This window comes from Etheostoma cragini, chromosome 15 (assembly GCF_013103735.1).
Source record: "Etheostoma cragini isolate CJK2018 chromosome 15, CSU_Ecrag_1.0, whole genome shotgun sequence".
NCBI lineage: Eukaryota > Metazoa > Chordata > Actinopteri > Perciformes > Percidae > Etheostoma > Etheostoma cragini.
In genome coordinates this window covers 8,972,314-8,982,932 of record NC_048421.1, presented here as the reverse complement: position 1 = coordinate 8,982,932, position 10,619 = coordinate 8,972,314, and the positions used below count along the sequence as shown (strand labels likewise).

The 10,619-nt window shown below is 41.1% G+C and overlaps 1 protein-coding gene across 1 annotated transcript; it reads right to left on the bottom strand.

Annotated features, from left to right (window-relative positions):
* Positions 1–3,735: 3,735 nt before the first annotated feature.
* Positions 3,736–9,731, bottom strand: proza (protein Z, vitamin K-dependent plasma glycoprotein a). Its single transcript, XM_034894898.1, has 9 exons — positions 9,499–9,731; positions 8,383–8,521; positions 7,548–7,708; positions 7,342–7,366; positions 7,138–7,251; positions 6,891–7,025; positions 5,731–5,846; positions 5,526–5,643; positions 3,736–4,722 (listed from the first exon to the last, which is right to left on the bottom strand). Exons 2-9 carry the CDS (start codon positions 8,459–8,461, stop codon positions 4,187–4,189), a joined length of 1,284 nt encoding a protein of 427 aa, XP_034750789.1. The 5' UTR covers positions 8,462–8,521; positions 9,499–9,731; the 3' UTR covers positions 3,736–4,186.
* Between the last annotated feature and the right edge of the window lie 888 nt (positions 9,732–10,619).

Here is a 10,619-nt window from a genome sequence, read left to right as displayed (position 1 = left end):
CTGAAAGTGACATATTGTTTTTAAAGCCTGTCTCAAGGTGGATAGATCCAATCCAATCCAATCCACTTTATTTGTATAGCACATTTTACAAACACAAAGTTACCAAAGTGCTGCACAGAAAACTCAAACATACAAAACAATTAATGTAAAACATTGTAAAAACAAAATAAGACCATCTGGTTTAAAAAGATAAAAAAATAGATAAAAATAATAAATACTAAAATACAATAAAACAGTAAGAGCCATCAGAGGACCACACAACTCACATGGAGTTAAAAGCCAAAGAATAAAAATGTGTCTTAAGACAAGACTTAAAACACTCAACTGTTGGGGCTGTTCGGACATGGGGGGGCAGAGCGTTCCAGAGTCTAGGTCCAGCCACAGAAAAGGCCCTGTCCCCCCGAGTTTTAAGTCTCGTCTTTGGGACCACAAGCTGGAGCTGGCTCTCTGACCTCAGTGACCGCGCCGGCCTATAGATGATATACTTCTCTTTAATCAGCAGTCGGAGAAGCCACCTTTTACAGAAAATATATAAGCAGGGTACAGGAAAGTCATTGAAGATCAGATCAGATACTTTTATTGTAGATCTATACATAGAGAGAGTAAAGCTTAGTGATCATAAGACTATATATAACATTAGATTGGGTGATTTTTAGCTACGGCAGCAGTCCAACAATCATGGCCGTCTCTCTCTCTCACAAACATACACACACACACAAACACACACACACACACACAGCTAAACCATGCCTTAGCTGTCATTGGTTCAGTAAGCTGATAGTTCCGACACAAATGCATTCCCAAAGCCTGACAAGATGGATTTTTGTTTGATATGTGATCCTGTGATTCGCCTCGTCTTGTGATATCGCGAGAATCCAGCTGTCATGCAAGATAAGCGGTCCACATTAACAACTATTAGATGGATTACCATTAGCGGACATTCATGGTCCCCAGAGGATGAGTCCAACTGACTTTGGTGATGCTCTGACTTTCCTTTTAGTGCCTTGTTAATATTTGTGGTTTTGAGTGAACTATCTCTACAGCTATTGAGCTGGATTGCCATGACATTTGGGACAGACATTCATGTCCCTCTTAGGATGTATTGTGATCAGTTTGGTAAATATGTAATTTGTCCAATACCCCTGCTGCCTTGCAGTCAAATCACATACCAGGGTTTGTAAAATAATTTAGGTGAAACCAGATACAAACACACATCTCCTTTTAAACTAGCTAAATGTATTCAGTTAGTGTTAGTTTAGATTTTTATTTCAATATAATTGCTAGTGGCTTTGCAGCAGTGTTACTGCTTGTTTGACAAATGAACCAATTCCGTTTTCTCCAAAAAATGGGAGATATTGTTACAATTACAAGTTTTATTTATGGTAAGCAAAAACAAGGCCTTAGTGCTAATTAGCAAATGCCTGCTAACACACTAAACTATGAGGTTAATATCCACGTTATATGATAGAACAGTATACAAACATTATACCTGCTAAACATCAGCATGTGAGCATGGTTTCATTTTCAGTACTGAGGGTCAGATCTGCACAGGACAATGTGTTTATTTTTAACGTTAGAGAGCCTACGTTTTATGTCTGCGTAGCGTTTTATCCACAAGCCAGTCTGCAGGATTTTTAGTTGTGTTAAACAGCTAATACAAAGGGGAGATTTTACTACAGCTGAGTTATATAAAGTCCACAGCCTGTCTCGCGCTTTCTCCTGCAGCCACTTCATCCCAGTTCAGGCCCTAACCTCTTGAGGTCTCCTGTTACCTCCACCCTCATGCACAATTACCCAACCAAGTGGAAGCTGCTTTCTGGGGTGGGGCAGAGTTTGAGACGTGGTGGGGTGACTGCAGAGCCCTGTGTCTGTGAAGTCCTGAAGAGAGAAAAGATTGGGGACATGGGGGTGGGGGGAGGCACACACGTTCATAGGAGTGCCTCGACTGATAGCAGAGCTCTCATTATACGCTTAGACATACTGCTAACCCCCCGTGTGGATTCAGACACCACACAGACAGATAATCCCTCCTAAAGTCTGCCATTGGATGTTGCTCCCCCAGATGCACATGACACATTAGCATGTATGTGTCATGCATACATACAAGCATTGACGCACACTCACACACAAAGGGTGGGGAGGATTTGCGATCACAGCATGCAACTACTGTTTGGGGTTTGGGGAGAGTAAAGGATTATTGATTCAGGACACTGGCCAGATGTACCCACATGCATGACACGGTGCAGTAAAATTCAACTATTTTGCAGCAATCTTGTCCAGCAATGGCATCATTTGATTTGTGTAGACTGAAAGGTTTTACAATGAGTGCTTTAACTTCCCACTATCAGTAATGGCCTTCATAATGTTTCTCTCCAGGGCCTTTTCATTCATGTCTAATATACTGTAAGTGCATCAATGCGTCCACACAATGACTGACTTCTGTGTCAAAAATCCCAGGTCTCTTGTATTGCTCTGTCCCTGCTCTTCATCTACAAGCCATTTTCCATCTCTTCATCTCATTGCTTTCTCAGCCTGTCAAACACCTCTTACTCTGCACCCTTTTCCCCTCTCCTGCTATTTTCTTTCCCCTTTTAGCATTCACATCACGTCCTTGTCTCCCCATTTGGTCAAATTTTAGGTTGGATTAAGGGAATAGAATCAAACTGATGCAGTTACTCTTTGATATTTAAGTGATATTCGGAATCAGCTGCTCAGAGCACATGAAGTTGAGCTGCTACCTTGCTCAGTGTGTTTCCTGTCTCTGTGTATATTTAAGATTGAGCATATAAATGGAGCTGGCAGGACCAGAGAGCAGGACCAGACTCAGAAAGGAAGGAGCTCCACTCAAATTAATCTCCCCTGGACAGCCCAGTAAAGGAGCAGAGCCATTTTTGGGAGCAAGGAGCCATCTCCTAGGGGAGTACCATGGCAACAGCCAACGTGGGCCCCAGCTCGTAGAGCTGTCCTTTTCAAGCTTCCGATCAGAAGTGGCAGGCCAGGTTTTTTGTTATGTGGTGTCGCTTACTCTCTTTCTCTCTCTCTCTCTCGCCCATTCTTCTGCTTCTCCTTTTCTCTTCCCGCATAACACGGTCCTGGCCTCGTTCTTATACAGGAAGGCTGTGAGACGACTGCAGAGAGAAGTGTCTGTGGGAAAATGTTGCCAGACAACACAGGAGTATGTGACAGTGAGTGCAAGCAAATAAAGGGACAAAAGGGGAAAATAAGGCTAGATGAGATACATTGTCAGAGCTACATTTTAAACTATGAGAACTGCAGATTTGAAGCTTTGCTAATGCTTGAAAATGTGCAAATTTTAACATGCCATGTAACAGAAATCAAAGAGTCCTTCCATTAAAACTACCATCAGAATTAAATAACCTACTCTGTCTTTTCATGACTTCAAGACTGCATGGCTTGTTTCAAATGTGCTTGTTCTACCTTGTCAAGCTTATAGGTTTCATTGCACACCACTAGCGCCATTATTGTTTTCTTTGTGATAGGGAATGCAGTGGATGTTGTTTTGGTTTATTTATTTCAATTGTTCTGCTGATGTTTATTTATCATATATTATATTATTCTTGTTGTCTGCTAATATCAGTGTTTCTTTTTTCCCATTACCCACCTCAAAGAGACAATGGTCACATGGGGCTAACCCTCAACTTTAAAATGTTACATCTACTCAACATCATTCCTAAATACTGTATACTTCATCCTGAAACAATGACAGAACTGACATCAAGTGTGTTGTTAGGGTTTATTACATTCATAGAATAGTGATTACCTGGTCAACCTGTACAGTAGTCACTAAAAATAACATCACATAAAGGTTATTAACAGGTAAGTCCACGTCACAAAACACATGCTGAATAATTCATTGCATTTCTTGCTGTTTCTGAGCCTCTGATTGCCAGATGCATACAGAAAGTGCGTCTCTGTGTATGTTAACAGAGCGCCACTTTGTGGATAAATGAGGAAGTCAACAGAGACAGATGGGAAGTAACCTATGTAGAGACTATATGGTTGTCATAGATTTTCCATTAGGAGACAGGTAAGACTGAAAGACAAAACAAACATGTAGCTAGAAGGGTTCAATGAAATGAAATGATCTGATTCCCTGCTTTAGTGTTTATTCACCTACATTATAATATATGTTCCATAACATCCATGTTTTCCTTGACTACCTCACCTAACGGGAACCCATGAGAGGCCTCAGCCAGCCGAGGTGGCGCGACACTTTCTGGAAGATGTAGCCTTTGGTGCAGTCGGCCCCTGGCGGCTTGCTGACCACTCCAGTAAGGAAGAACACCTCCTTGTACAGGGTTAGCAGGGGGCTGCCGGAGCTCATGGTGCAGTCAGCATTGGGCCGGGAAGTGGTGCAGCCCATTTTATTGGTCATCAGGTTGGAGTGAGTCTCCACGCACTGAGGCAGGCGGCTGTACGCCAGTTGGTTAAGGGCGAGCGGACCCTCGAAAGCAGATACCTGATTGGGTTCTTTCCAGCCGGTGACTATGGCCGGGAATTCTCCTGTCATCAGGACGCTTTCGGCAAAGTCCTTTTCTGGCACACAGGCAGCAGTCACTTCCTTCTTAAAGATGATGCGGTCGCGGAGCTCAATCACAGCCAGGTCATTTTCTGGGCGACCTTCCACGTAGCGCGGGTGGATGTGAACTATTTTTACATACAGCGTCTGCTCTTTATCATCGTAGTTGGTGCTGCGTTTGCCTGAGGACATGCAGGTAAGACAAGACATTCAGGGTGATGATGTTTCTCAAACTCATGCACACATACTGACATGTAGAGCTGCAAAGATAAGTCCATCAATTATGTTAGTTGATTGTCAACAACTATTGCCGTTTTGTTTGCAAAAATGCCAAATATTTTCTGGTTGCAGCTTCTCAAATATGAAGACCTAACTATGACTATGTTCTAGGAAATTGAATAAGTATGAATTGTAACTGATGATTGGACAAAACAAGACATTTAAAGACGTCACATTGGGCTTTAAGAAATTATAACAGGTACTTGTCTTAGGTATTAGGTCAATTAATCAATTAATTGAGAAAATAATCAGCCCATTAATCTGCAATGGAAATAGTTGATAAATGCAGCCTTATTGACATGTGGTCATTTCACTGATATATCTTAAACTTTCATGGCATTTTACACTTAAAAATAGTGTAGTCTTTTTCTTAATTTGTACAATGTATTTGCACTTAAAAGTGGTATATATAGTTTTGTTTTTATAATTTGCAAATAAGCCAGTTAACAATTGTCAACTATAACTGGATTTACGTGCAGCTCAGTAAAGGATGCAGACTTTGTATCAAGTAAAAGCTCAACATTGTACACAGTTCTTCTTAGTTTAAAAAATGGGTAATGTCCTTTTGACATTATGCATGTGAAATTTCTTTGTGGAAAATGGATGCTATTTTGTATTCCTAGTATTTTTGTTATTTGTTATGTCTGTTTCATTAGTAGTAGCAGTTACAGTAGTTAAGTAATTATTATGTGTTTTCTCTACTCACCGACAGCCACCTGGAAGGAGCTGTATTTGTTGGCACACTGAGCTGAAGTCAAGACCAGGTTCTCTTTCAGAATGACGCCGCTACAGAAACCTGCAGACTCTGAACTTTTCAGAAGAGCCTGCGAACAACACAGTGACATGTAGCAGTAAGATCCTTGTTTGTTGAGACCTGTAATGTGTCACAGTGTGTGTGTGTGGGCTCCTACCTGCCAGGGACACTCTGTAGAACTACAGCTAAGTCCTTCAAAGTTGCTGCGAACATTGCTGGCCAGTCTGTCATCCCACCGACTCAGACTGTTCACCTTACCACAGGGGAATTTGACTGAGAGAAGAATGTGAGATGATATGATTACATCATTTTCTTTTTATTCTCTATCAATTACATTACTTCTCTGACTGAAAGCACATATCACAAGTGATCCTCTTTGTTACAGCCGGCTGGAGGGCGTGTCTATGTTTGATTGACAGCAGCGGGCAGGTTGAGCTCCAGTGTTGTCAAAGACAGTTTCCCTGTTAATATGTTAACCCTTAAATCTAAACTAATCCCTAACCCTAACCAGTTGTCTCTGTTATTCCTAACCATAACCCAACCTAAGCCCTAACCCCAACCATGGCAAAAGGAGCGGATAGCGAAAACATAAACAAACTTACACTGTATCTTTTAAGTCATAGGCAAGTGACATTTGCAGCTAAGTTTACATGTTGTTTAATATGCTGCAGTTGACCAGCTAAATAGCTAAATTGCCTGCAAACACATATGCAGAGCATATTTGTTAATGTTAGTTTGGTGGCTTGCTGTAGCCCCAGTCGGTGCCTCTCGTGTATCAGCATCCATTTAGGTCACAAACGTTGTTTAAAAACACTTACTGCTGTTCTGATGGCATTATCAGAGTCTTTAAAAACTGGATGGATGAAAAAATATCCTGTCCACTGCATGGCCATTTTAATTTTCAACCCGTTTTCAAAGCTGCGCACTCTGTTTACCAATCAAAATGAAGATGTCAGCACGCCGGCTACCTGGGTAGCACAAACTGAGGCTAGGCTTGTTCAACAGGCAATAGTGCAGGACGAGACTTCATGTTTGTAAGTCAGATAAGAAGGGGACTTTTAGGAGGAAACTTAATGTGGGTTCTTGTCCAAAGTCTGTGGCTGTCATGCTGTGTAGCAGGCTGTTGTCTGGCTGTTAGTCAGTGTGACCGTCTGCTCTGCCTACGATGGAACGCTAACGTTACCGCTTTATAAAGAGGTGTGATTGGCTGTATAGCAAAAAGCTCTCTGTCTGTGTATAGCATATACATGTATGTATGCTGTAGCATAAATTACATTATGAATTTCAGTTGGACATAAATACTGTAAAGAGACGTACCGGCAGGCTCACACTTATCCCTGTCTGTGTTGCTGAGCCTCCATCCGCGGGCGCAGGAGCACTCGTAGGACGTGTAGCCTGGTTTACAGAACTGGGAGCAGCCCTTATTCTTTTCCAGGATGCACAGAGTCTGGTCTGCATTGTGGAAACAGAAGGAAGAGGTTGCAGCACACACACACACACACACCAAAGGAGAAGTGAATTAACAGTCATATTCACAAACAAGTTGCCAACACCTCCTCCACACCTTGTTCACAGTGGACCCCTGTGAATCCCGACTTGCAGACACAGTCGTAGCCTCCCACGCTGTCCGAACACATGGCTCCATTCTTGCAGGGGTTCTCTACACACTGGTCTCCGTCTAAACACAGACAGCAAGTCTATGAGAAGATGCAATTTACTGCTAATGACGGTCTGCAGTGATGGGATATCATTTTAATGTAGCACTTACCAATGTAGACAGACCAGAAGATATCCTGCAGGAGAAAATATGCATAAGTGCACAGTTGAAGCTGCACAATCACATTTACACAGTGCATTCATAAAATAGGACCAGACTGAAATATAAGCAAAGAAAAGAGGAGGCACTGAGGAGGTTTGAAGAGAGAAAGAAATGGAGTGGGACAGGGAGTGTAACAGTAAAGTCCTAGAGCTCACCGTGCGGTACGAGTCCTGGAAGAGCTTTCTGGCCTCCTCGTAGGAGCACACCTTCTCCATGCAAACCTGCTCCAAGCTGGGAGACGGAGCCGGGTTACTGCCGTCCACGTTCCTCTTCTGGCGAGAGATCACAGAGCTCGCCTGCTGCTTATCCAAGAACACTGGGAGAACAGATAATGTCTCAGCTTGTTCATCCACAACATACTGACCTGAAGTTTAATCCTGTTTACCCATAAATAGACTTGAAGCTGCAAAGATTTTGTAGGTTTTGAGAGATTGAAATGTTTCTGTTGATTGAAAAAAATTAAGATTTCTATTTTATAGCATAAGAAAATTAACTCTTTGCCATGGTTCTTTTTCCCTACAGACTCTGATTGAATATTTTTGGTTTGGAGCTGAAAGAAAATTAATCACTAACTATTTTGATAAACAGGATTTATCACAAGTCATTTTTCAAGTAAAAGTGCTCCAAATTCTGTGAATATCTTTGGGTTTAGGACTGTTGCGACGTGTTATAAACCTAAAAATAAATAACCTCAACTGTCAAGATGGTAATCGTCATGAAAATATCAAGAACAATTTAAAAATATTAACCTTTCATCTGATAACATAGAAGTAAATTAACCCAAATCTGCACTGAGTCTAAAGCTGCTATTTGACAAAGCCCCCACACCGAATCTCTTAAAAACACAGCAGAAAGAGTCTGACATGTCATCTACTCAGCCTGCTGCCATCTTGATTTTAATTCCTCACTTCTCTTCCCTCTCTGTAGAGCTCAGACTACACCATGGTTCGAGCTCTGCAGACCCGTCTGGCTCCACGTCGGCCCACTAACCTGTGTAGGGGGTGTGAATGGCTGCCACGGCCCCCGCCAGCAGACACAGCAGAGCCACAGATGTGATGGAGGAGCGCATGGTGACACTGAAGTGGGATCTGAGTCAAGTTGTTGGTACAGCAGGGATCAATGTGTTCTCCTACAAACAAGACGAGCGGATTACAGACATGATTGACACTCACCTTAAAATTCTGAGCATTGTCTCACAGTCTCTAACAGATGTATTTGTTTTCTTCTTAACGTGGCTTTTGCCTATATTTTGTTTCACGATTGACTTAAAGTAACAAAGTAATGGAATGCAATTCAATAATAAATATAATTGATATCATAGAAGATAATAATATAATAATCTAAAAATAAAACAAATTTGCCCTATCTTTGTTAAGTAAATAATGTATTTATAGAGCATCTTTTAGGAGCAGAATTTATATGAATTTATTTGAGAACTTATGTTAGTTGCTTTATTTCTTTCTATGTTACATAACATAAAAACAGATAAAATATATGTATACAATGAAATAGAAAATAATAATTTCACGCCAATTCAAACTTCCCAGTCACAGGGGAATGCAAAACCATGATGTAAATGTATGTTTTTGTGTTTTATTTGTTTAATAATGTATGAATGCCTAGTAATTTACCTCATAGGCCTACAGTTATCAGTGATTGTGCAGCAGCATGCAGGTCTTCGCTGCACTGCTGTCACATTAATGGGCCTTATGGACCTATTACACCTTGTAAACAAACACTGAGGTATCATAAAAACTATAATTTACGTTTTAAATTACTGAGGGTCAGATCTGCGGAGGACAATGTGTTTATTTTTAACGTTAGAGAGCTATACGTTTTCCGTCTGCGTAGCGTTTTATCCACCAGCCAGTCTGCATTTAGCGCATGAGGTGTAACCAACAAAGAGGAGCAAGAACAATTGTAACATCTTCTTTGCTGTAGCAATGACCCTTTTTTTCCTACAAGCTCCAAGAATGTTTCACGTACATAAACATTTAAATATTTACATATCCGGCTCTGTTTTCAAGGCGGGTCCAGTCTGAGTAACGGTACGAGTCTACAACAACAACAACAACACCAACGACAACAGCGACGCTCGGTACCTACCGCTCCGGACTGGATAACGGTACTGGTCCGCTGGTCCTGAAACACACCACAGCCTGCTGCACGGATCGGGCCTATTGATCTAAAATAACAAATGATGACAACATCCGAGGCTGCATCACCGCTTACTGCGATGGGTGAGTGTAACGACAAAGAGAGACCACCAGAGGGCGCTGTAAGACTGTCACAGTGCAGTACAGTACTTTGCCCTACAGGATCAGACCCACACTGTGAGGGACTCCCTCACGTTTTTTTTTTCACTAGCCTGCAGGACACATAGTTTGAAGATGAGTTTAAAGAGCACGGTGAAGGTAATAGGTAAAAACCTCAAGCTCATAGACAGGAAAAAAAAAAACTCACAACATATTAGACAAGACAACTCTTGTTAAAGTACTGTACTTAAATTCAATTGTGAGGGCCTAATTTACTTAGCCTATTCCCTTTTTATGCTACTTTAAACTTCTACAAATAGGGCAACATACTACTTTTTACTCCACTACATTTACTTGACAGCTTAAGTAAGTAGTTGCTAATTGTTAAATATTAAACCAGTGCTTTCCATACCTTTTTCTCTTGGGACTCCTTACAAGTAAGCAGTGTTCAGTAGGGGCTCCATTTATTTTTCCAGATGTCTCAGTTGGTAGCAAATCAATCAAAAAGAGACTTTCCCTCCAAATTCCTTAGATGGTTTAATTTAGATAACTGTTAAGGCCCAAAGATGTAAGATTATCCAATATTTTACAACGAAATAAAGAAAAGTCTGAAAAATGAATCCACATTTGTGTATCAGAAATTTCTTTCATCTCTCATTAGTCATCTCATGACTACTCAGATTTGTCTTATGACCCTTTGGAGTGTCCCGGCCCCCCAGGCTTTAAACCACAGGACTAATCTACCTTGCAGTATATAAAGTAGTAAAACTAGCTCCACATATACCAGTTACAACAGCAAAATGCTGCTTTCAGATTGATGTATCAGTTTTTATGATGTAATTTAAACCGATTTAGCCGTACATGTTGCTGATGATACTTCTGTATTTTTGCTTATGATTTTAAATGCGCTGACTGTTACTTATGCAGTAATGGAGTATTTCTACATTGTGGTATTGTTAAGTTTATTTAAAG